This window comes from Vulpes lagopus, chromosome 2 (assembly GCF_018345385.1).
Source record: "Vulpes lagopus strain Blue_001 chromosome 2, ASM1834538v1, whole genome shotgun sequence".
Lineage (NCBI taxonomy): Eukaryota > Metazoa > Chordata > Mammalia > Carnivora > Canidae > Vulpes > Vulpes lagopus.
Window position 1 is genome coordinate 129,327,490 of NC_054825.1, and position 26,397 is coordinate 129,353,886.

The following is a 26,397-nucleotide window of genomic DNA, read 5'->3' on the forward strand; positions in this document are numbered from 1 at the left end:
GGCCGGGCCGGGTTAGGCTCCGCACCGTGCGGACACTCCGAGCCGAGCCGAGCCGAGCCGTTGCTGCGTCCTCCGCCGCGTCCCGCCGCGCGCACCTGCCGCCCGCACCTGCCGCGCTCACCTGCCGCCCAGCGCGCCTCCGGCCGGCCTCACCATGACCGACCAGGCGGCCTTCGACACGGATATCGTCACCCTGACCCGCTTCGTCATGGAGGAGGGCAGGAAGGCCCGCGGCACCGGAGAGATGACCCAGCTGCTCAACTCGCTCTGCACCGCCGTCAAAGCCATTTCCACGGCCGTGCGCAAGGCGGGCATTGCGCACCTGTGAGTCGGGCCTCCCAGCTATCCGGCCGCGCCCTGTCTGTCTGTCCTGTTGGGTCTGCGTGGCAGTCCCGTGTGTGGTGCCCTGGGCCTCCTGCTGTCAGCCTGCCTGCATGTCTGGCAGGTGGGAGTCCGTCTCTCTCGCTCTCTTTCTCTTTCTCGGGCAGCCCCTCTCGCAAAGCTTGTTGGACTGCAACCAAGCCCTGGTTACCCCTCCCTTGCGGCGGGACCTGGCTCACAGTTGACACCTGCCTCTATCCTGCAGCAGTCTCCCCTGGACTGAGCAGTCTGCCTGTGCACCTGTGCACCCGCTCTCAGGCTCCTCCTGGTGAAACTGGCTGGCCAGGCTGAGCACCTGCCCAGCCCACCATACCCAACCCAGCTTCATACAGGAAAGTGTCTGGGGACCCAAGTCAGGTTTTTAATTTGGTATCTCCTTTTTTTTTTTTTTTTAGATTTTATTTATTTATTAATGAGAGACACACACACACACACACACACAGAGGCAGAGACACAGGCAGAGGGAGAAGCAGGCTCCATGCAGGGAGCCTGACATGGGTGGCTATCCTGGGTCTCCAGGATCACTCACGCCCTGTGCTGAAGGTGGTGCTAAACCGCTGAGCCACCTGGGCTGCCTAATTTGGTGTCTCCTTGACCCTCAGTAAGTCACATTAGGAGTGAAGGAAGCCCAAGGCAGGCTGGGAGGAAGCATACATGCCCAGACCTCTCAGGAGCAGCAGTGCTTGTGTGCAAAGGGCTGTAGTAGGTCTGGGGCCAGGCCTGAGATTCAGATTCTGCATTTCGAAGAAGTTCTGTGGCAGGTGGTGCAGATGCTGAGAGTCTGCAGATCACATTGTGTGTAGCAAAGAAATCATGGGACTTGGGGATTCGTTGGGCACCTTCTTATGAGGCCTTTTGTGAGTAACACAAATACCCTTTGGTTTATTCTGGTGTGCACATTTTTTTTTTAAAGATTTTATTTATTTATTCATGAGAGACAGAGAGAGAGGCAGAGACACAGGCAGAGGGATAAGCAGTCTCCATGCAGGGAGCCCGATGTGGGACTTGATCCTGGGTCTCTAGGATCATATCTTGGACTGAAGGCAGTGTTAAACCCCTGAGCCACCTGGGCTGCCCTGTATTTTATATTTAGATTGGTCCTCCCTTTAGCTCAAGTGTCTCTGGGTTTTCAGACTGCCCACACAGCTTCCTAACATTCCCGGCACTTAGGAACACTATAAAAATGTGCACGATGCTCATAGCTGATCTAAAAAGTATAATCCCCCCCAATCTGGATTCCTTTTCTGGCGAACTGTTTGGCTTTGGCCCCACAGGGTGGGTTGGTTGAGCTAACTCTTAACAAAGGAGTGTTGATGACATCTATTTTCAGATGTCAAGCAGACAGGCCTTGCTGAGATTGGGACAAGTATATTAGGAAGGTGGTGGCTCCATTACTATTTCATCTAGAGCCCCTCTTAATGATACATTTCTAAGGAGCCTTTGCCTTGGGAAACATACTTAGTTAAAATCTTAGTTCAAATTTAACTTACAATGAGTATAGCTATTCTTATCACCTTCCTTGCCTTTGAGGACCAGGGAGCTTTGTTAAAAAGAGTGCTTGGCATTTCTTATATTACCTAAAAAATGTGTCAATACCTTTCACCACTCCAGAAAGACTCAGAAACACAAAATCTGCCCTGAAGTGTATCTTTCCAATCTTTAAAGTAACCTCAGATATTGGGATCTTACTTGGAAGGACCTAGACAAAGGGTGCTAATTTTTGCTAAATAAAAATATGTGTATATTTTAGACTAGATAGTTATAAATACCAGGTTTAAAAAATATTGCTGTTATTACTATAAGCTACCTAAAAAGCTGCACTCCTTGGCAAAAATTCAAACCACTCATAAGAACACAAAGGAAAACATGAAACCCACCTCATATCCATTCCCTCGGGTACTAACTATTAATAATTTACTGGTCATTTTCCCAGCTCCTCATTTATACTCATAAATGTATACATGGATATGTATTTGCATAGACCCATAGGTAAATAGCGAACAAATGGCATCATCATTCAACAATATAGAATGAATATCCTTCATTGTCAGTATGTATAAATCCACCTCTTTCTTTGTAAATGTTGTGTAGTGTTCCAGGAGCAATTTAACTCTTTCTCTAGGTTTCACAGGTCTTTGTTTCAAATAGTGTCATACCTATGGAACAGAGGTTGGTGCCTGGTTGACAGGGCATGGCCAGGAATCTGGACACTCCTGTACTCGTATGGGAAAATAAGAATTTGGCTATGTCATTATGACATATAGTCAGTCGGGCAGGCAGCCATAAGACAGGATCTCAAGCCAGGCCTCCAAATCACACTCATTATTTGCTTTGATATCTTGGATAAAAAGGCCAGTGTGCCTGCAAATAACTTTTTCAGCTGAAGGCTTGCCCTAGAAGGGCACGTACCCAGAGGAACAAGATGATGACAGATTTGCAAGAACCTCACAGGTCCGAGTTTATGGAGCTCAGACATGGTGTTTCATCAGGGACACATCAGGAGTTTAAGAGTTTGAGCCTGGAGTATCCTCTCTCTCTCTCTCTCTCTGTTGACCAACAGTTGCTCTTGTAGCCAGTTTCATTGTGGTTAATAAGACATTTATAGAATGGTAGAACTTTGTCTGTCCAACCCTTCTTTGTACAGCTGAGGGCCCTGAGGGCAGGGGAGAGGAGGTGAGTGGGCTTGTTGCCTGGGCTGGGACTCTTTATGCCATGTGTCTCTGATTTTATTTTTCAAGCCAGTTAAAGCTCAACCAACTCTAAATCTCACCTATTTATTTTATTATTTTTTAAAGATTTTATTTATTTATTCATGAGAGACACAGAAAGAGAGAGGCAGAGACACAGGCAGAGGGAGAAGCAGGCTCCATGCAGGGAGCCCGACATGCCCAACGATGATGTGGGACTGGATCCCAGGACTCCAGGATCATGCCCTGGGCCGAAGGGAGGTGCTCAATTACTGAGCCACCCAGGCATCCCTCACCTATTTATTTTTGATGCAAGTTAAGAATTGTACCTCAAGAAGCCATTGCCTTCTAGAAAACTTGTTCTTGAAGCCTTATTTCTGTCCTCTGGCTCCCCCCTACTCATTCCCCAGAGAGAAGGGATGCTAATCCATATAAGGGGCAACCAGCATTTTGTTCTCCCAGGAGAAGAGTCAGCAGACCATAAGTGGATCTCCAGTGGCTTAGGCTTTTGCTTTAGGCATGTAGAATTGACTTGCCTTTGTACATGCTTCCAAATCACTGCTTGAAGAATTCACTGGTTCTATTTAATTCAACAAAATGTACTGAATAATCACAATGTACAAAATTCTAGAAGAGATTGGGAGATGAGAACAACACAGAGCTTATGCTGTTAGACAAATGTGGAATTAGTTATTAAAACACAGTAGAGGGGGTCCCTGGGTGGCTCAGTGGTTTAGTGCCTGCCTTTGGCCCAGGGCATGATCCTGGAGTCCCGGGATCGAGTCCCGCATTGGGCTCCTGGCATGGAGCCTGCTTCTCTCTCCTCCTGTGTCTCTGCCTCTCTCCCTCTCTCTCTCTCTCTATCATGAATAAATAAATAAATAAATCTTAAAAAAAAAAAAACTTAAAAAAAAAAACACAATAGAGTTCCTGAAAGGTGCTTTCACAGAAGTTCCAAAAATATGTTTGTGGATGCAAAGAATTGTGGGGCATCGAGATGAGCATTGGCAGTGGGCAATGTCCTAAGGCCTGATGGCTGGAGAACATATTAAGCTGGGCAGTTGTGCAAGGAAAAGTAAGGGGTGGGAAAATATTTCTGGAAAATGTGCTCATTTGGTTTGATTAAAGCACGGAGTACATGTGGTGGGGTGTTTGTGGATGTGAAATTGTGAGTGCATTGGGAAGCATCCAATGGCAGAGGTGAATACTTTATATTTCGGGGGGCAGGAGCTGGTATGCAAAGGGGAGAGAGAGAATACAAGTTTTTGAGTAGGTTAGTGGTATGATTAGGAACTAATCTAGGGAGGATATGGCTGGAAGCACAGAGCCGGAAGACAGTTGAAACATGGGGAGAACCCACTGAGGGTGGAGGTGAGGAAAGAACAAACTGGAGCTAGAGCATTAGCAGGGAGAGCCTGGGGGAAAGAGAGAGCCTAAAGGAAGTCTTGAGTGTGGGTTGAGCGAGAAAGGCAGACAAGGTTCTCAAAGAGCAAGTTCTTGCAATTGAGAGCAGGGCTACCCCTTTAAAAAGTAGAATTCCAAAGCAGAAGCTGGTTTTAGAGGCTGGGGATGGATGACAAGATGATCTCGACATTTTGGAAATGCTGAACTTGAGGTATTGGAGCGCTATCCAGTTGGAGGTGTTGTCCAGCCTGCAGCTGCTTGAGCCTTGTGGAATTAGGGCGTGAAGCCTAGCCTCAAAGACTTGGCCACTGGATTTTAGTACCTTTGCCCTGAGGCAGAGAGGAAGAGGAGAAGAAAATCAGGACTGGATTTCGTAGAACAGGAACACGAAGGCCTTCAGAGCACAGTTTGGGGAGCAGTGGAGCTGGGCTCAGAGTCCTGGCTCTGCCACTCACCTGTGCTGATTTTGGCAATTGATGTAATAGCTCTGAGCCTCATATTACCCCCGTGTAAGATGGATATCACTTTTTTTCAACCTCAGAGAGTTGCGTGAGGATGAACTGATAAGTTTATTAAACAGATGCCAATATTATCATTATTTTCCTAAGCTGAAGATTATTATATATATTTCTGTAAACTGATATATCTTTGTCTTTTGCTTTTTAATCCTTAGTAGCTGCCCCGTACATCCCTGTACTTCCGCAGGCATGTATTCCAGGATAGAAATTATATATATATATATATATTTTTTCAAGATTATATTTATTTATTCATGAGAGACACACAGAGAGAGGCAGAGACACAGGCAGAGGGAGAAGCAGGCTCCCTGCGGGGAGTCCAATGCAGGACTTGATCCCAGGACCCCTGGGTTGCGACCTGAGCCGAAGGCAGACGCTCAACCACTGAGCCTCCCAGGCGTCCCTAGAACATTATATATTAAAGCAATGTTGCACCATCAGGTTGATTACAGGAAGTCTATGCTGTTGACATGGTGTCCAGAAAAGTTGCTTTGATATATGGGGTTCTCTTAGTTGTTTGATAGGAGAAAATAATAGATCACTTTAGTTTTAATGTTGAAATTACAGATCAGTTTATGTGTTTATTTTCAAATGTGCAGAATTTATGACATTAAGCCTTTGGAACTTTATCAGATTTACTCTATTTTTCTTGCATTATCTTCTCCATATTACCAAAGAGTGAATTGTAATTTCCTTTCTGTACCAGAAGCACAGCCAGCCACCAGGCATCCTGTTTGCCCACCTTTGGCTGGCATGAACACAAGTGAAGGTTGAGGTTTGTGCCCTTTGAAAGCTGCTCTGGCTGGCATCTCTTCTTCAACGAATTTCTGCTCTGACCCTTGGATATTTCTGTCTGGGTGAACACTTGGCCATTTACCTCAGAATCAATCAATAACAGGTCATGTTACCTTCGACTCTGGTGATAAGAATTAAATAGTAATCTGCCTCCTTTCTCTTCAGTTGGGTGTTCTGAAAAGGAGCTCGTTCACTTGGTTCTTTTGCATGTTTTCGAGTGTGCTGCCTGCTTCACACTGTCCTATTGACTCCGGGAGGAAATGCTAAGGGAAGGCTGAATGAAGTCAAGCCTCCAACCCTAGTGTTTGGGGCTGTGCTCAGAAATGTTGCTAAAGGCAGCTTTCCCCTGATCATCATAAATCACAAATTTTATGGCTCATCCCTTCTAGAAATCATGTGCAAATTTGAAATGCTAATATTTAATCCAAATTTCTAAGGCTTTTAAAATACAGGGCTAAATTTAACCTATCCTTTTAAGGAGCTCCCTATTATATGAGTTAAAGGGACATAGCTTTTTTAGAATTTTGATGAGGTTTATGGTACAAGGGAAAGAAGAGATATTGTAGGTAATAGCTTTTCAAACTGATTTTTCCTCCCAACCTCCAGAAAGAGAACTCTTGTGTCTCTAGGGAGACCATCAAAAAGACTCAAACCCTCACAGGGTGCTTCCCACCCATGAACTGCTAGGACTACCGGGCCAACTAATTTGAATAAAAATGAAGTGAAAAGTCACAGGCATTTCAAAGGAAATACTATCCCCAGTAAGACTCTAGTCAAATGCAAACTTTGAGCACTTTCTTTTGGTGCCAGTTACCTGTAACACAGTTCTGCACTGGGTGGCTTCCAGAAGTTGCCTGCCAAACTGGTCTAGAGGTTGTGGTTTCCTCCTCCGCCTTCTTCAACTGAAGTTTACTTAGTGGATGCCGTGGGGCTCCATTGAGAACAACATGGCTACGTTTGGCTCCTGGGAGGCAGGTGTGTCAGTTGATTAAACCTTATCCTTACAAAATCTGGAAGTAGAAATAATCCATCAAGGAGTTGAGACACTTTTGTATATAATCAGTAAGAGGGAAAGGCAGACTTTGGAACCAGGTGTTTCTGGTGCAGTGTTCTTGCCAGGACCCATCTCACTTCTTGACATGCTTATATTATTGCCAAAGAAAATTTGGGATGGAAATGGAATGATGACACTTCTTGCTCACCTGCCTATGTATGCCAGGCTCTGTGCTAAGCCTATAGGTCAGTTCATTTGCCCCTACCTCCCTCATATACTAGGAAGTAGATATACTTAATTCCCATTTTTACAGATGAACCAAAGTCAGAGATGCTAAGTGGCTTTCCTGGGCTTGCTTGGATTTGAACTCTAGTGAGCTAGAGTCCCAGCCCATGGAGTAAAGCCCATGATGTTCCCTTTCCCTCTGTAATAACTTAAATTTAAGAGGAAAAAGCTTTGTTGGCAGAGCAAGTCACCAGCTCAGTCAACACATTTGTCTCTCTCCCTGCATAATCAGTGCCCAACTGCTACTGAGTCCTCCAGGTGGGTGGAGGAGGGAGCTTAATTTAGAGGTTTACAATGTGCTTGGGTCAACCCATTTTCTTCACCCTTTGGTTTGTTTCTCTCCACCGATTGTAAGGCATAGTTGGCCTCTGGAAGGCTTTAAAATTTTTTTTTAAATTTATTTAATATTTTCTTTAACTGAGAAAGAGAGAGAATGAGCAGGGTGGGGGGAACAGAGGGAGAGGCAGAAGCAGATTCCCCACTGAGCAGGGAACCCAATGTGGGGCTCAATCCCAGGACCTTGATATCATGACCCAAGCCAAAAGCACACGCTCAACCTACTGAGTCACCCAGGTGCCCCTGGAAGGGTTTTTTGACAGAGTTGTGTGATGGTTTCCCTACATCCCTGCAGCCTCAGTTTCTGCCTGATTCTGGCCCTAGGGAACAACAAATTGGGAACCGATCTAAGGAAGAGCCCAGTGATGTGTGAAAGGGTGGTTGGTGCCATGCCCTTCTGTGCACAGCAGCTGGCACAAAAGTGGCTTCTAAACCAGGCCAGGCTTCTGGCCTCTGCTGGCCAATCCTGGAATCTGCCTAGAATTCCAGTTTAGGGAACACAGTTGATTTGCTTTGCAAGCCCTAATGCAAGTGTCCAGGTAGGCAAAGGCACAGGCCACCTCCCTGGACGCCCACGCCATATCTGCTGTTCATTCTGTAGGCAGGTGTCACTGCTGTCTCCTCGTGGCCATCGGAATCCATGGTGAAGGCTCTTTGTTATCTCTCTTTTGGGGCTTTTGAGTAACAGTGACCGATCAGAATGCAGAAATTTCTAGTTTCCAGGGGGTTTCTGAAAACTTGTGGAGAAAATAAGCTCCATGCGTTCTTCAGCTAATTAGTTCCTGGAGGCTATTTCTCCTTTGTCGGAGTTGCCAGGAGCCTTGCCTGCTTTCAGCTTTTCATTGAGCTGTGGAAATGTGTTTCCTCGGGGACACCTTGCAGCCCCTTGGAGGCCCCTCCTGCGGCGGGTTGGAGAAGCCTGACTGAGCGTTTGCCCAGCCTGGCCTACCCCTGAGTGGAATAAGGCAGGGCAGCGTGACAAACACGAGTCACATCTAGCTTCGTGTGCTAAGACAAAACGTAAGGAATACTCAATGATGTGATGTGATTGTGGTTGTAATTACTATGGACATGGCAGTCTGGGAGCTGATTCTCCTGAACCCTGATTCTATCTTAGGATCTTTTCCCTATGTCTTTAAGACTTTCTTACCACTTTCTTTCACCAGGGGAAACCCATAAGATGTGCTAGGAGAGTTCAAAAGTATCCGAATTTTGAACTTGCGGGACCCAGAATATTCTATCTTTATATGTATTTTTTTTATGCTTCTTGGGCAACCGGAAGGATGGTTGGAAAAGGGTCCTTCTGGTTAAAACAGAGGAGGGACCTTCAGTGGGGTCAGGAGGAGGAAGTGAAGGTGACCACCCAGCCCTGCAGGGACCTGGACACAGAGAGGTGGCCAGCTATCTGCGAGTTTGGCAGGGAAGACAGCTCTTGCAGCGCCAGGTGTAGGGAGTATGCCCAGAGTGTTCATCTGCAGTGTTCTGTGGTGCACTGGACTATCATAACAGACAGGTGGTGTGCCACCCTCAGCAACCCAGAGCAGGAGCTTAAAACCCCGGAGCAGCAATGAGGAACCTGGCGGTGGTCTTGATCATTCAAAAGCACTTACTTGTTTCTTGTTTGTCTCACTCACCAGAATCTAAGCTCTGTGAGGGCAAGGATGTCACCTGTTTTGCTCCGCACTGTGACCCCAGCCCTAGGAACAGTTCTGGGGGCATGATAGATGTTGGGGAATGGAGGGGCACTCACACAGGGCTCTAGGAAGCCTTTGAGGAAAAGGGGCCATGGCCTAACCCCTCCTTGCCCGTCTTGCCAAACGAGACACCTGAGCAGATACATGGTGTGGGCTAAAGTGTGAAATAGGCCTTTCCCATGCCTGTGTCTGCTGCCTCGTCCCTTGGCCCCAGCCTCCCAGGCCTCTGCGGAACTGTCTCCATGGGCCTGCCCCTGTGAAGACTGTGCTAGTGGGCACCCCACCCCCACGTGTGAAGTGACTTTGAAAGTCCGTTGCTCCTCTACTCATTCCTTCAGGCCTGGGTTTCTGCTCTCCTTCATGAATGCCATTTGCTCATGCAGCAAGTATTTATTGAGGGCCTACTATGTGCTGGGAGCAGGACACAGTGGAGGTAAACACACCCCTTGTCTTCCTCCCCATGGGAGTGAAGGATACATCAACCATGCTAACATAAGGGGGGGATGAAGCTGGGCGGGGGAGGGGGTCTCTGAGACCCCCCCCCTCCTCCCATAGCAGGTGCAGATCCCTAATGAGGGCTCCCTTGAGAGAGCAAACAGGGTAATTCACATTTTTTCTCACCTCATGGAACCCCCCAGCACCCCACAAAGTATCACTGCCTCAGTGGGCATGAGCACCAAAGGAGACCCAGAGGGGACATGTGACTTGCAGAGGTGAGGCCTGAGACAAGTCCCTGTCAGAAAGCTCTGGTTCCTTTGCATCAGCCTGTTCTTGTCTGCCTGAATTAGTAGTGACTTTAGGTGAGGACATCTCAGGCTAAGGAGGGGCAACACTTAGGGCTGGTGGGGCCAGCGAGGGAGATGTATTTGGGTTGGTGGCCCTGCCCAGCCCCTCTTGTTCCACCCAGAATTTGGCTACATTTTTTCTCCACCAGCATTGACCTCATGACTGAGGTGAGAAAGATTATGTGGAAAGTGAACAAGAGCCCAGATGCACGGGCTGCAGCTGCAAGTGTGGCAGATCCTTGGTCTCTGGCTCATGAACGAGGAGGAGCCGTGCTGGAGAGGGGCGCAGGGGGCAGAGGGCCGCAGGGACGGAATGCTGGCTCTAAGCAGAGGACTGTGCCCTGGCCACGCCTGCGGGGTTACCTTCTGGAGCCAATCAGGCCTGACCAGGCGTTCGGGTTGGGACAGTCCCTGGTGTGGGCTCAGTTGAGCCAGAGACACGCAAGTTCTGTCTAGAGAAAATGCATGTGCGGGAGTCGAGGCAGGTGTCGCCGGGACCACCGGTTGTGCTCCGGGAAGCTCGGCCAAGGCTGCACCCTGCACCCTTCGCGGCCGCCACCGTCAGCTGTTGAGGGGGTCTCCCCCATCTGACGCTCCCTTCCACACCCGGTCTCTCCTTGGCCTGAGCTTCCTCTCTCTAAAAACGTTCCTCCCCATTCAGTGTTTCTGCTGCAGCCCGGCTGGGACACCGCCTTTCTGTTCTATCAAACTGGGCTGCAGAAACCGTCCTTGCTCCCTGCACCTCTCAGCTGATCCGCACCTGCTGACCCGCACATTCGGAGAGTAAAGTTGGGTTTTGGAGGGAGCTGGAAAAAATCAATCTTTTTAATATATAAAGTCCAGCTATTACACTTATTAAAGTGTTTAAAAACTCTGGTATTAAAATTACAATTTCATGGAGCATTGTGATTAGGGAGAAAAAGCTAAAATGTCTTCTTAGGGGCCATGATAAAAAGGTTGAGAAACATGGATTTAACACAAAGGTGTGCTGGGAACCCTTCTTGTTTTGTCTCTCCCAAACCATGTGTCTTTTCTCCTGTCTTCTAAATCCTACTAAATACCAGCTTTCCGCGGGTTTACAGGTGCATTGGCATATTCTGGTGGTCATGGCTTATATTCTTGTGGCTTTTGTTCCCTCTAGCTATGGGATTGCTGGCTCTACCAATGTGACCGGTGATCAAGTGAAGAAGCTGGATGTCCTCTCCAATGACCTGGTTGTTAACATGTTAAAGTCATCCTTTGCCACCTGTGTTCTTGTGTCAGAAGAAGATAAGCACGCAATCATAGTAGAGCCCGAGAAAAGGGTGGGTCTGCATTTCTACTGTGGAGGGGTTCAATGTAACCACCTTCCTAGCTTTAGAAATGACTCCACTTGTTCAGCCAAACTAGAATCCTAGGAAACATCCTACATCCTTCCTAAATAATCAGTTATCATTTCCCAGATTCTAACTACCAAACATCAAGCCTATCCTCCACTGTCCACACTACCACCATAGTTCATGCCATCATCACCTGCCCCCACCCATGTACTAGTATATTGGAGAGACACACATGTACTCATACTCATCCTCACCCCTAAATTTTTGTTGTCATGTTTAAGGTCCTTCAAAGTCTAGCTTCTCTTTTGCTTCATCTCCACCCACCAAATAGCCAAGCTTCATTCACAGTCACCTTTCCTGTCAATCTAAACTGTTTTCAATTCCTATCACTGATTTATAAAATTTTTAAATGTGATTTTATTTATTTATTGGACAGAGAGAGAAAAAGAGAGAGAGAGCAGGGGGAGCGAGAGAGGGAGAAGCAGGGAGCCTGAAGGAGGGGGCTTGATCCCAGGACCCTGGGATCACAACCTGAGCCTAAGGCAGAGGCTTAACCTACTGAGCCACCCAGGCACACCCCTGATTTATACATTTTAACACATTGGGATCCCATTAATTTGATTGCTTCTTGAGGGCAGAGGTGGATTATATTCTTTTCTGTATCCCAATACCTAGCACAGTACCTGGCAGCTTGTAGGTACTCCGCAGTAAGTTGTCGAAAAAACGAATGAAAGGATATAGTCAGCTTTTGAGGAACAACAACAATCATAGGATTTAAAAAAACAAAAAACAAAAACATTTGAGATGTGATGTGCACATATATGGGCTTACGATCTTTCCCCATTTGTGATGGAGACAGGAAAGAGTAGCATTAGAAAAGAGTAATTGGAAGATGAATTTAAAGAGGTTGCCTGATGTCCAATTTTTGACCTTTATAAGAGTGGTGGGGAGCCACATGTGATTAACTTGTTTTACATCATTCCTAAAATACCACTTTATGTCAGATTCAAAGTTCATGTTTTTCCCTGCTAGGCTTCTCAAGATAGTTGGCAGTTTTAGGCATGTGGATTGAATTTTGTGTTGAATATCCTCTATCAGCTACTCCTAATTTCCCTGACTATAATATGCCTTGAAAATAGGCATGTTTCTGTTTTCCACATGACAGTTTCCTGCATGGACCAGGGTGATTTGTTAAGTGCAAGAGGTCAGGGAATCAGAGAAACCTCTTAATTTGATGCAGAACATTTAAAAACCACATCTTAAAGAGGCTAATCTGAGATGGAAAATCCCCGGTGGTATACTGGTAAACTCTCTTAAAAAAAAAAAAAAATCTCTGAGGCACCTGGGGGTGCTCAGTCAGTTAAGTGTCCAGCTCCTGATTTCAGCTCAGGTCACAATCTCAGGGTTGTGCGATCATGCCCTGCATTGGGCTCTGTGCTGAGCACGGAGCCTGCTTAAGATTCTCTCCCTCTCCCTTTGCCCCTCTTCCTGACCGCCCCCCACCCCCGCCATAAGCACTCTCTCTAAAAAAAAAAAAAAAAAAGGAAAATCTCTGATTTGTAGCACATGCCAATTTCAACTGGGTGAATATGCCCCATAATTTATTTCAAGCTACCAACTCGACATCACTGAAAGCAGAGGTTGAGAAGGGATGTGCACAATTAGCTCTTGGGTACCTATAGCAACCAGCTCCAGCACACCATGGAAAATCCAGTTCAAAGAATGAAATTCTGATAGTCCCACTATGCCAGAGAGTTATACCCTTTGGGAATCATGGTAGGACTGTTGTTGGGAACTCTGTGCATTGCAATCTCCTGTCATCTCTAAGACCTGCACGAGAAGGTGTTTTTGTTTTTGTTTTTGTTTTTAACAGATCTTAATGTTATCTTTGCTTCAGCTATGGGATTATTATGTTTTTTTTTTTTTTCTTTCCCTTGTGAATAAAGAGAAATTAGTGACTAGGCTTGTTTCTTTTTTTCCTTTGGCTGCCAGGAAACTCAAACCAAACTTATGATTCATCTATATCAACTGTGTAGGAAATTATGACTTATTTTTCTGTATTTCATCATCTTCATCTAGATCTGCTATTCTAAGTTGTGTCTTGTCTGCCTAATGATCCTTTGGGATAGATATTTTGTTGTTGTTTTCATTCTGCATGCCACCTCATACCTTCCATGACAGAGTATAAGTAAGGCTAACATTTCTTGAACTAGATTCCCTTGTTTTACCCTCTTAGTATACTCTTTGTTTTGTCATAATTTTAAAAGTAAAGTTGAATTTCCTTTTTCTTTGCTCAGGGTAAATATGTGGTCTGTTTTGATCCCCTTGATGGGTCTTCCAATGTTGACTGCCTTGCATCCATTGGAACAATTTTTGGCATCTACAAAAAGGTAAAATGTCATGTACTGAGGCCTGGTTTAAGATAAAAAGTTAAGGTTGAGCTTCCAGTACTATTTCACTTATTCATGGAGTGGCCAGAATGTACATCATGAAACTCTCTGGGGCTTGAGATAGGTTTATGTCTCAGGTTCTGACTTTTACAGCATTAACTGCTTGCTCATGATCTGTTAAAGTAGTTTAAAAGAAAATATAGTAAAACATGGGTGGGAAGAGAAAGATATTTCACTTTTTTAACTGTATCTTGCTTTTTCTATGGAAAAGGAGAGTAAAAGTAAGAGACAGTATAGATCAGTTAGAGTGATCATACTATGGCAACTGAGAATTATGATTCTAATAAGAGATTATTTATGTCAAAATTGTCCTTTAAATCCTTTGAATCATCGGTCTGCAAACCCTGACTCCCTGGGGCCAAATCTAGTTCCTTGTCTGATTTGTGTGGCCTGTGAGCAGAAAATACCCCTTTTTAATATTTCAATAGCTGAAAAAAAAATTTAAAGACTACTATTTTATGACCTGTGACATTTATGTAAAATTTAATTTTTATCCATAAATAAAGTTTTAATGGCACAGGTCAACTCATTTGTTTACATATTGCCCTTTGCTGATTTTGAGCTGCTCTGGCAAGGGAAAGTAGTTGTGATTGAGATGGTGATGATGGTAAAGCCTAGAATGTTTACTCTCTGTCCCTTTGTGGAGAGTTTGCTGCGCACGGTGTAGTGTGGGCACCTGGACTCCTGCCCGGGGTCTTTCACCTGTGTGAGCCTCTTTCCTACTTTATCTTTGTGCATGTGTGTGCTTGTGCATGTCCACGTGTGTGTGTGAGAGCCTGCACACATGCCCGTGTGTGTGTGTGTGTGTGTACGTGTGTTGGAACGACTCACGTACACAGACAAGTGAAAAACTGAATATCAATGGGCCCATCGTAAACTAATATGAAATGTAAAATATGTCACCTTGGCTTCAGTGCTCCTTGTGTGTTTTAGAATTGAAACCTCACAGACGTGGTTGAACCTGATCCCATTTTCTTCATCTCTGGGGATGAGGCAGCTTAGTTCGGCGGGTCTCTGAGCATCCTCCCAGCGCTCTTGGGCCGGGATACAAAGGCCACAGCTTGAGAAGCGAGACCACAATTCGTACCTTATTTCTCACAGTGACTTGTTGTCTAGTACTGCATGGAATCTCATTCCGAACACATAGACCACCACGGGGTGGTTTTCTTTCATCACTGGATTGGATTTTGCTTTTTTTGGTCTTGGCTGAGAGGCAGATCCACATCTAAATCAGTTTGAGTGATAGAAGGTTCTAAGGCTCATAACAAAAAGGCAAAGGCAGCGACTCAGCTATTTTCCAGGTCAAACCATGAAACACACCATTCCTGTTATGTGGAGGGAGGAATTTTACCTATAGAGTGTCAGATCTCCAGTAGTGGAAGAGAGGTTCCTAGCAAAATTCCTTCTATGAGAGAAGACTCCTGGGTAATCACTTAACCAAAACTGCAGCTGATGGTTGCTGGCCCCAGTCTCCATCTCAGCTCCCTCAATGCAGACTCTTTTAAGGAAAGAAAAATCCCTAGAAAACTGAGAGCCAGAAAACAAGCTATCAGCTTAAAAAATCAACCCAGCTTGCAACAGGAGCTTTAGTTATGAATGCTACAGCTCAACAATGAGTCTCCATGCTTTTCTTAAGAAACCTGAAGTGGCTCTCTTTAAAGACTAAAAAAAGTGAGTGTGACACCTACCTTTATGTCATTTCAGTTTGTTTTTTTATAAAGATTTTATTTATTTATTCATGAGAGACACAGAGAGAGGCAGAGACATAGGGAGAGGGAGAAGCAGGCTCCCTGCAGGGCCCCGATGCGGAAATCGGTCCCAGGACCCTGGGATCACACCCTGAGCCAAAGGCAGACGCTCAACCGTTGAGCCACCAGGTGTCCTCAGTTTTTAAACATCTTATTTATTGTTTGGAACCATTTGAAGGCTTATGGGGCACAAACATTGATGTGACTGATACTTCAAATGAAGCACATTTCCTGCTTTCTGCAGGGATGGTTCTGGGATAGAGGCCATCTCCTTGGGGCACAGCATTAGTGACTAGAACCTGGCAGCAGGGATCAGGCCTTGCCTGCGTGATGCCTGGGAACAGTTTCCAAAGGTATCTCAAAGGGTACATGGTCCAGTGTCCCAGATAGTTCCTGCCATGGAGACACCCAGAAGGGGGAGAATTCCCTTGAGGTGTTGAGTGACCAACATGGTTAGAGTGTTTTTCCACATATTGAATCAACATGTCTCCCTATTGCTCATTTGGCCTTTTAGAGCATCAGAAAATAAGGGTTTTGTGTGTGTGTGTGTGTGTGTGTGTGTGTGTATGTGTGTGTGTATGTTATGTGTTTGGAAATGGCTTCCCTGCCCTGCCCTCCTTTCTTTAAAAAATAAATATATATATATAAATATATATATATTTTTAAATTAAACATGTTTTATATGAGTTGATTTTAGACCTCTCTCTAGTGTGATCACCCTGTACTGGACATATTCTAACTTGCAACGTCCTTTAAAAATATCCAGTCCCCACATCTAAACACAGAGTTTCAAAGTGCTCTAGCAGTTTCAGAATCCAATTTAAGTCCTTTAACTGAGTCCAATGAGACTTATTAATCAATAACCATATGGAATGTAGCTTTTTGACACTGAGAGTTTCAATTCTATGGGACCTCGGGCAAGGTAACTCTCTGTGCTTCTTGTTTCCTTATCTGTAAAGGGGAGGTACTGAAAACTAGGACTAATGCCCTGAAAATAGCACCTGGCACATAAGAAGTGCTTGATAAATGTTAGCTAGCTATCCATGTTACGTGTTTTGTGTATTAATATTCAATGGACAGTATCAGAAGTCAAAGTAACTTAAGAAAGGCATGAATAAATGGAGGGAGGGAAGGAAGGGAGAAGAAAATTATTGGTTTTCCTAACTAGAAAGCCCAATGGATAGATTTGCTTTAGGTGCTGCTACATTCAGGGACTCAGACCATGCAGCAGGAGACACTTCCTGTCTATCTCTACTACGTTCCTCCTCTCTGGTGGGAGAACAGTGCCCAGCATGTCTGGTTTCACACCCAGCCCCCTCAGTAAGTCCAGCAGAAGATGCAAGCCTCTCTTCCAACAATTCTAACGAGAATGCCTTCTCACTGAGCCTGATTGGCTTGGCTTACGTCATGGGGCCATCCGACACCAACACTATGGCCTGAGGCTGCAATGATTTGGTTGGCCAGGCTGGGGTCACCTGCCCACCCCAGAGCTGTGGGCAGTATCTACAGGAGATTAACGTGCAGTTATCAGCAGAAGGGTGGTGGATGCTGGCCAGGCAAAACCAACCCATGTTCACTGCCGATTATAAACTCCTTGAGGGCAGGGACCTTGTCTTACATATTCTTTTGTAGGCTAGTTGCCTAGTGTGACAGTAAGTGAACGATACTGGCTGAGTTATGGGGGACTTTCTGAATGCTCTATGAGCCCTTCCAAGCAGACCATCTGGTGGGGACAGCTTGTTCCCAGGTCTGTCTGATTTTCTCGTCTACCACTGCAAGTCTCCAGAATCCATGGTGTTTTCCTCTATACCCCTTATGAGGTGGTAGGGAATTGAGCAAAACCAATACCTACAGCAGGTTGTGGCCTGGAATAGGTAGAGACAGGCAGGGTCTAGAGGCTTTCTGGTTTTGCCAAGGGCTTTATGTGCATTGGTCAGTACATGAGCACCTGCATGAGAATGTGACGGATCCCCTTGAGCAAAGGCCTTTCCTGCTGGGGTTTGAAGGAAGGAATTCATGCATTGGAAAGATCAGGCTAGGAAAGAATTCCTCCTAGTCCATGATTCCACAGCATTATTTTCTCTTTGAATGTGTGGGTCATAGACAATGTTCCCATTTCTTATTCTATGGAAGTCAGAGAATATAATTATTAGGTGACAACATTTTGGGAAAGGCCATTTACTCTTGCACCTTTGGCACAGGCAGGCATGAATGATTCTTGGTGAGGTAGATCTCTGAGGGATTTTTCTTAGTGGAGAAGTTATTATTTCAACCTTTTATTGGCTCCCAGTTAACTCATCTGTCTTCATACAGCTGATCTAATTTCTCATTGCACTGGCAGGGTTAAGTAGTTATGATAGAGGATAATTGGAAACCTCACTGGCTTTGAAGGAAGTTGGTTCTTTTTTAAGGTTGGGTATTGGCAAAATTTGGAATTTGGGAAAACAACTCAAATTTTTGATAGTATGTTTATTCTGTGTTTAGATGCAATGCACTATTCTATGAACACAAACCAGACTAAATCAAATAACTTGACCTAACCCAACCGACCAACCAACCAACCAACCAACCACCTATGTGAAAACCATTTATTAAACACAAGGCATGGGGATGAGGGGGAGAAGGGGAGAAATGCCTTTATGATTCTTCCTTTTACATAAACTTTGGTGCAAGAGTCACATGTGGTGCACAATAAAATGCAGATTCTCAGGAACACCCTCCCCTTAGAAAGTCTGGCTTAGTAAGCCTAGGCTGCAGCCCCAGAATATGCTTTTCTAATAAGCATCCCAGGTGATTCTGATGCAGAATCATCATCACTTTGGACCACACTTTCAAAAGTTACAGGGAAAAATTACCAGGAATGTTTTTGCTGGGATGGCCTCCATCTCCAGCATTGTGATACAGATGCCCCTACTTATTTTTAGCTATTGGAATCTCTGGTTGGGGAAGGAATAAATGAAATTGGCAGAAATTGCCCATTTTCATTTCTGTTTAAATTCAAGTAGAGACTATTCTAGTTGAAAGATTTGAGGTTGTTTTGAGGACCAAATAAGCCAATCAAGTGTTAATAAAGAAGATCATCATCTTCTTATCAGTTATCAACCATTGATTAGAAGCCATCTCCTTAAGGCATCCCCTTCCTTAATATCAAACTATGGTCAGAGGACCTACTGGGCCATGTTTTTAATGAAACAAAATAGGAAAGATTAGAGTGCATGTTATATTCTAAGTGTTAAGTATTATTTTGTTGAATTTGTGTAGTTATGTGTGCATGTGCATGTGTGTGGGTACTGGTGTGTGGTGTAAATGTATTTTTTTTACTCTGGGTGTGGTAAAAAAAAATGGAAAGCAACTGCCCCACCCTGTATTGACTTTGGAGAGATATTCGAAGTTTCATTTCTGAGAATTGCTTGGATGCCTGAGTGACCACTGAGGTGGGTGCCTCAACTGGCAAGAACTCATAAAATTGATTTCCTCACCAGACTAGCAGTCCTGCAGCCCAGTCTTAATATGTCTAAATAAGGATGGAGTAGGGCAGGTGGAAGACATTGATGCCTGTAATAAGATTAAATTAGTGGGAGCTGGCAAGAAGGCACACTCTTTTTTGAAAGTGATAATGGAGAAATGAGGGAATATCAAATTAATAAAATTGGAGGAGGGCCCTGATTGGAAAGAAGGATCCAGATGCAGGAAATCTGCGGTATGAAGGGAAGGCTTCATGGTAATGTAATCAGGGTATTGCTGATGTGTGGAGGAAGGCCCCTCTGGGAAGATGCCCTGTTGTATTAGGAGAGCACCTTGATAATGCATCTTGCTGATGACTGAACTGGAAAAAAAGAAACACCAAAGAAACCCAAACAAAAGCATGTTGTTTTGTTTTCTTTCTTTGTCCCAGAATTCAACTGATGAGCCTTCTGAGAAGGATGCTTTGCAGCCAGGCAGGAACCTGGTAGCTGCCGGCTATGCCCTGTACGGCAGTGCCACCATGTTGGTCCTGGCTATGGTGAATGGCGTCAACTGCTTCATGTTGGACCCGGTGAGAGACCTTATGGGAGGTTAGGTGCTTGGCTGGTGACTGTTTGCAGGGGTCTGTTGTTTGTGCGAGAAGAGGTATGCAGAGGTGGGAAATGAGGCCCACAGAGGGCCAGAGATGTTGAGATGGGCAAGGGTGTGAGGAAGATGGAAGAACCATGTGTATGTCATGAGAAGATTACTGAGGTGAGAAATAATATGTGTCTGGACCATAAAAGGGAGTCTTTGTCCCAAGATTAATTCTTTAGAACAGACATTATTCAACTGACTCACATGCCCACTGAGTTTAGGTGGGCCGAATAAATGAGGGAGGTGTGCTGGGGAAAGAAAGCCAGGGGCAATGGTGGGATGGGGGTAAGTCGGAGAGGTCTAGCAGTTGTTACTATTTGGGAATAGGGGCCCAGTTTTGCCAAAGCTCCTAATGTCTCAAGAAACACTGGATTAAAAAAATGCAATATTTCTAGATTTGTAAAACATAGGTGCTAGCCAACTAAAACACATTGATGGACCAGATGGGGCCCTGTAGATGGTCTCTTCGCCACCCACTACATCCATGACAAGCTTGTTTTGCAGACGTGAACAGCTGTCCCAACTGATGCTGTGGATTGTATTGTTTCTTCAGACATAGCTACCAGATCCATTTGATGTATGTGCAGGTGAATGCTCCGTGAACACTTGCAGTTTTGATAAGGCCTTGATAAACTCAAGGAAAAGAAAATAAAGAATGAAATGTGGATAAGTCCTCATTCTCTGTTATAAGGAAAAGCTGCTTAGTGGAGAGGAGCCCAAGGTGCTGTGAAATATATTCATTAACAGCTTGAATTTGTGGATAATTTCTTCCCCATGTCCATTAATTGGAGTTACTTCTTCAGGTAGATGACAGTTTCAATAGAGCAGATGAACCGGGGAAAGAAATCTCTTTCACTATTTGGCCCAACCTACAGTAGAATATAGAATTCAGTAGGTGGGCACATGCGTCAGGCATTTGACCCAGTGCTCCAAAGGGAAAAGAGTTGGGTTTATAAATACCTTCTAGTTTTAGACATGTCCTCCTATGCCAGTAATGAAACTTTATTTATTTGGTGCTTTTTGTTGATGCACCAAACCCAGGGTAAAAAAAAAAAGAGCTGGCTGGAATCTGCTGGGAGACAGGTGGCTCCTGGTGAGGTCCTGGGCTTTGTGTGTGTGGCAGTTCATATAAACGAGAAGGTAGGCTGCCTTGGCCCTCTGCACTCTTGCACTATTGGACTTTGCCTCCTTGGAGGAACCGGTGCTTAATAAATAAACAAGGGCAGAAGAAACGGCACAAGATGCAGCCTTCCAATGAGGCGACCTAAGGGGAAAATAGTGGCAGAACCAGAGCAAAGTTTGCCCTGACCTTAGTGTGCAGTTTCTGGAACCACTGAGGTTTGCAAATGTACTGCTCTGCCAGAGATTTACTGCTTCCCCAGACAGTCTTCCAGTGACTTCTCTGTTACCTTTGAGTTGGTGGACGTGTAGAAAAAATAAAATCTCTTCTTGTTTCCAGGTCTTAGACCCGTGTCCCCAGGAGTTAGTTTCTGTGTATTTGATAGGCTTTCACCTCCCTGAGCTAATGGCCCACCAGTGTTCAGAAGAACAGTGCAGGCCTGCTGTGATACTCTCCTGCTGGGGACACCATCTCATTAACCTACAGCTCACCCCTGCCTGCGGGCTGAACCTTGGACCCCCTCAGCGCTTTCTTTTCATTTTGGCTGATGATTTCTGCTAAAAAGACTGAGACAGCTCTATGTGCATCTCCAGCTGGCTTTACCTTTCAGAAGGCTTTCAGTTTCTTGTCTGTACTTGGAGGAGACTCCTCCTTCATGTCTGGGATGTTCTGGCCAGGTACCAGGGCAGGGCGTCGGGGAAGCGTGGCTTTGTGAGCTCTGCAGCACCCATTGTGTGGTGGCTTGGTTTTCAAGACCTCGTTTGTAAAAATATTTATTTATTTAGTTAGTTTTCTGATTTTTAAAGGATGTTTCTACAGAATTGTGGTCCAAATTTTTGGAAATAAAAAAAAAACATAAAAGATAAAGAGAAGAACCACTCACATGAAACCTTCCAATAAGCATGGTTAATTCTAGTGTCTTTTTCTCCTTTCCCATCTGCATCCTCCTTCCTGCTCTCCTAGTCCTCCTTCCATCCCTCCCTGTCTTCTTTCCTTTCTAGGGCAAACACACTCCCTACCTGCAGGAGCCACTCTCTGCGATGGGGGTAGATGGCTGTACTGCCTCTTTTCTTCTTATGTCTTGCCTCCATGGAGCAGCCCCCTCCCCGCAAGGGCAGAGCTTCAATCACCCTCTTCTCAGGACACTAGGACCCCCAAACTATCCTCTGTTCACAGCAATAGGAGTGAGGTGACGCTTCCTCTCCGGATTCCAGTCTCCCCTAAAGCACATTGGCCCTAAGGGCATCGACTCAACACTGAGACTTGCTGGACTTAGTGGCAGCAGTTCTGAGAAATGTTGTCCAGATCAGCAAGCAAAGGCACTTGATGTCGTAAATGCTGTCGGTCAGGACTCAGCATTCTCTTCTTTTCTGTGGCAGCGCACAAAAAGGGAGCGCCAGGGCAGAAGTGGAAGCTGAGAGCGCACTGAGCATGCCTTGGGACTTGGTGCCCACCTCTCCTGTACCCCACCTCCTGGCTGCGCCAACAGATTTTCTTGGAGAGGCAAAGTTGTATATTGCTTTGAATACACATTTCCCTTCCCCCACCCCCTGGGGACACTGCTATTTATTTTTTGTTATTTTGCGTTATTATTATTATTACTTTTTCATCATGATAAGTGTGCTCTTTGATCCCCATTGCACCCCCCCCCCCCAAACCAGCAGCTCATCCTCTATACCTGAGACTCTGGTCCTTGGTCACTCTGTCTCTCTTTTTCCTTTGCGTGTTTGCTTCTTAAACTCCACATATGCATGTACTCACAATTCTTATTCTCCGTCAGGTTTTGCTGCTGTTTTGTGCATTTCTGCCCTCTCTACTTTTGTATGGTTTCTTCCTTGTTTCGCTGAAACCATTTGAAAGCCAAGCGCCTCGCCTGGCTCCCCTGACAACCGGGGCGGCAACTCTTCTCTCCTGTTTCCTTTCCACCCGCTGACTCTCCGGTGCTCCCGTGGTCCCGTTCACCAGTCCCGGAGGGGCAGGCGGGGGACACAGTGTCCCAGGGTCCTCACACAGGCCTGGGGGACGCGGCTCACGCTCTCTCCCCCTCCTTCCTGTCTCCCCAGGCCATTGGAGAGTTCATTTTGGTGGACAGGGATGTGAAAATCAAGAAAAAAGGGAACATCTACAGCCTCAACGAGGGCTATGCCAGGGAGTTCGAGCCCGCCGTCACCGAGTACATCCAGAGGAAGAAGTTCCCCCCGGTGAGTGAGGGCCTGGCCAGGGCCCCCAGTGACACACCCATATGTTGGTTCATGCCTCACCCTGGAGGCTCCAGGCGGGGGTGGCAGGGGCTGGGATTCCACAGAGCGCTGACCCCATGCGGAAGGTCCCATCTGTACTGGCAACTGGGACTCCTGCGCTCAGATGTCAAAGTCCCAGGGCCGTGTCAGCCTCTGCTACTGTCTCTTGGCAGAAGAAAATCCGGATGATCAAGTCAGCCAGATGAATGAGTTCATGGGCAGTAAAACGTTTCCCTTCTGTGGTCCCTGATGTCAGGGGCACGGAGCGTGGTCCTCTTACCTGGGTGCCTGCTCGGGGTGGCTGCTGGGTTGCTGGCAGCCATCTCAAGGCTAAGAGTGTCCTTCCTGGTACCCTTCTGAAGAGGTTACAAATCATCAAATACAAGATGAAATGGTTCTATGTAGGAATATCCAATATTGTCATCTCTTACCTCAACGCCATTGAAAGCTGTTGTGTTATAAGGAGGAAGCCCAGATATTGTTAGTATGACATTCAGGGCCACAGAGCTGGCCCCAGGGTCTCTTTCCAGCTTTATTATCTCTCCTTCCACCCTACCCTACATTCCCCTCCCACCCCCTGAACCCTGCACACATGCTGTGTACCAGGTTCCTCCCTGGGCTTCAGGGAACCAGCATCTGCTTCTCTGGGATGCTGGGCTTTGCTTGGACAGTCCCCACCCTACACTGCCCGCCCCCGCCCCCCCCCAGCCCCATCTCCCTTGCCCAGCTCCTTGGCTTGGCAAAATCCTTCTCAGCCTGCAAGGTCCTGCTAAAAGGTATTATTCTGTGATTCCTGTCCCAGCCCCATAGCCAAAATCAACCACACCCTCCTCGGGGCTTCTGCAGGTCATTTGATCCTATTATAAGATGTGTAAGAAGCTGACTTTTCTGCTCCTGGGAGACAGGATTTTCATCAGGTTTCCTAGCCACATCCCCAAACACACCCCTTGTAGGTGCTCATTAAATGATTGTTGAACTGGATGAGTATAGAGGGCAACCATGATTACTGTTGGTCTTTCCCTTGCAGGATAACACAGCCCCTTATGGGGCCAGGTACGTGGGCTCCATGGTGGCTGATGTCCACCGCACCCTGGTCTATGGAGGAATCTTCCTGTACCCAGCGAACAAGAAGAGCCCCAAGGGAAAGGTAAACGAATCTCCTGAACAGTAGTTGAAAATTAGTGGATTCCATTTGGAGCCCAAAGGATTTGATTTAGGAAGAAAGAGAGATTATAGCAGCCTTATATTATATAATATAATTAATATAACATATTAATTATATTGCTGCTACACTCTGTGGTAGGAGGCTGGGGATGTCTGTGGCATATTCTTTCCTAGATTGAAGGATGTCCTACTTAAAGCCAGGTGATATTGACTTAAAATGGTTTCTTGAGAGCCCTCCCATTGCTAAAGATAAGTAATAGTGTTATGGTCAGGACGGGTGCTTCCAGTGGGTGTCTGGTTTGGCCTGGGCAAAATGAAGGCCATTCATAATGTGAAATGAAACAGTTCAGCTTCATTACCAAGGTAGAAAATCAAATATGTATCCTATAGAGGTTTCCTTTGATTGCTTTCAAAAGGCATAACGTAGAAATAACTAATGAACTGATGTTGGCTGCTTGGAAAATGGTACTTTCCCAGAGAAGGAAAGAGTCTCTGGGGAAACCTAGAACTTTCAGGTAACTATTACCATCGACTGTACTGCTCTAATGCCCGCACTGCCCTGAAGCCATGGGGTGGGGGTGGGCTGTGCTGCTTACACTGGCTAAGGGACAGCCTACCTTTCTTCTACATGGTGACAGTGTGTTTCCTTCCCAAATATTGTCCCTTTACTTTCCCCAATAGACAGATTGTCTTAAAAATTTTTTTTTTCAAATATGAGAGAAGGAATGGGAGCAATAATCTCCTTAAGATAGTTAGAAATGTGTATGTTCCAGATATGTTCAGATTTCTGTTTACAGCCGTTGGTGTCAGTTCACTGAAGACATTCTTATTTGCTTAAAACACCACTCTTGTCATCGCCACCTCTGGCATCCCAACCTGTGTGATTCACCTATTTTATAGCACTTTTCTTTAATGTCTCCAAAAATTGTTTCTTAATGCGAATATTGAGGTTCCTCCTTTTTTTTTTCTCCAATTTTGCAAATCTGGCCATGATACCTGTATGGAAATAGAGTCAGGAAACACCTGCAACAAGCTGTCTGCTCAATAGGCAGACTGCATGAAAATGCATACAATAAAAAAGTTAATATTTAAAAGTAAATGCCAAGATGTATAACATACTAAATCCCAACCCTGAAGCCTTCAGAGAATTGTAAAAGGAATGTGTACAGGGTTGCAAACAATATTATACTGTTTGGAGGAGCCAGTCTGCTTTCCAGATGTCTGCAGCCAGACACCACTATGGACGTTTAATGCTTTTAGAATAGGCAAAGCTCAATCCAAAATACACAGAGTCACTCATTAGGTCCAGTTTCTGTGCTATAAAGAGAAAGGGACCATCAGTTCTGCCAAAATATCATTCAGTCCTGAGTCCAGGTGGTCTGTCTCACATTTGCATCAGGCAATCTGTTGCTGGCTCTGGCTTGATGAATGGCTTAATTTAACCAAATGGTTAAATGGTTAAATTAACCAATAGGTCTGAGAGGCAGCCTTGGGGGTGAGGACTACTACAACCTCATGGAAGGAAAGATGGAGCATCGGTGACCTTGGAAACTGCCACCAGCTCTGTATTAGTTTGCTAGAGAACGCATCCCTTATCTGTGTAATATTTTCTGGTGTGGGTGAGCTGCTCTTGGCTCTTTTTTTCCAGTTGAGACTCCTATATGAATGTAACCCAATGGCCTACATCATGGAGAAGGCAGGAGGATTGGCTACCACTGGAAAGGAAGCCATCCTAGACATCGTTCCCACTGACATCCACCAGAGGGCACCAGTGATCTTGGGGTCGCCTGAAGATGTGAAGGAGTTCCTGGACATCTATAAGAAGCATGCTGCCAAATGAGGAACTGGCCTTGCCCGCACCAAAAAGAATTACCATTTATCTGGACCTTTTATCTCATAGGGTGCTACCTCTTTCTGACTGTGCATCACACATTCCCTGACAGCAGAAATAAAAAACATGGATAATTTCACCATCAAATATCTGTGTAGTGTCTGGTGCTGTCTTGCTATCTCAGTAATGCCACTGAGGGCATATTTTGAGTGGATGGGGGAGAAATAAACATATTCTTTCTTTTTCTAAAAAAAAAAGTCTTCCTTGCTTTGTGTGAAATAATAGTAGTAGTAATAATAACAGTGAATGCCTATTCCATTAGAGAATTCATTTAGTTTTCACAACCACCTTATGAATTAGATACTCTACATAAATAATGCCTTTCACAGATGACAGAATAGTGAACAGAGAGGTGAAGTCATCAAGGTCTCCAGCCAATGAGCAGTGCTGGGATACGAACCCAGGTAGTCTGGCCAGTAATCAGAGTTAACATGCTTGTCTTGCAGGTTGTCCGTTCTGGTATGAGTGCACAGAACTAACCTGAG

General features: G+C 45.5%; 1 protein-coding gene across 3 annotated transcripts; it reads left to right on the forward strand.

The window, feature by feature from the left end:
• Positions 1-25,999, forward strand: FBP1 (fructose-bisphosphatase 1). Of its 3 annotated transcripts, none has more exons than XM_041743828.1 (7): positions 3-324; positions 11,021-11,183; positions 13,496-13,588; positions 19,292-19,432; positions 22,681-22,818; positions 23,885-24,004; positions 25,670-25,999. In XM_041743828.1, the coding sequence occupies exons 1-7, from the start codon at positions 155-157 to the stop codon at positions 25,859-25,861; spliced, it is 1,017 nt and encodes a 338-aa protein (XP_041599762.1). In that variant the 5' UTR covers positions 3-154; the 3' UTR covers positions 25,862-25,999. The 3 variants fall into 3 exon arrangements, with proteins under 3 accessions (XP_041599763.1, XP_041599762.1, XP_041599764.1); XM_041743830.1 differs by having other exon boundaries at positions 315-445; XM_041743829.1 differs by lacking the exon at positions 13,496-13,588 and having other exon boundaries at positions 1-324.
• Positions 26,000-26,397: the final 398 nt, after the last annotated feature.

What these genes read in the sequence shown, in the direction of transcription:
- FBP1 (XM_041743828.1), top strand. Translation starts at nt 155, where the DNA reads ATGACCGACCAGGCGGCCTTCGACACGGATATCGTCACCCTGACCCGC. An exon ending in AGAGGAAGAAGTTCCCCCCG is followed by an intron (nt 22,819 to 23,884) that starts GTGAGTGAGGGC and finishes TTTCCCTTGCAG; the next exon opens with GATAACACAGCCCCTTATGG. An exon ending in AGAAGAGCCCCAAGGGAAAG is followed by an intron (nt 24,005 to 25,669) that starts GTAAACGAATCT and finishes CTTTTTTTCCAG; the next exon opens with TTGAGACTCCTATATGAATG.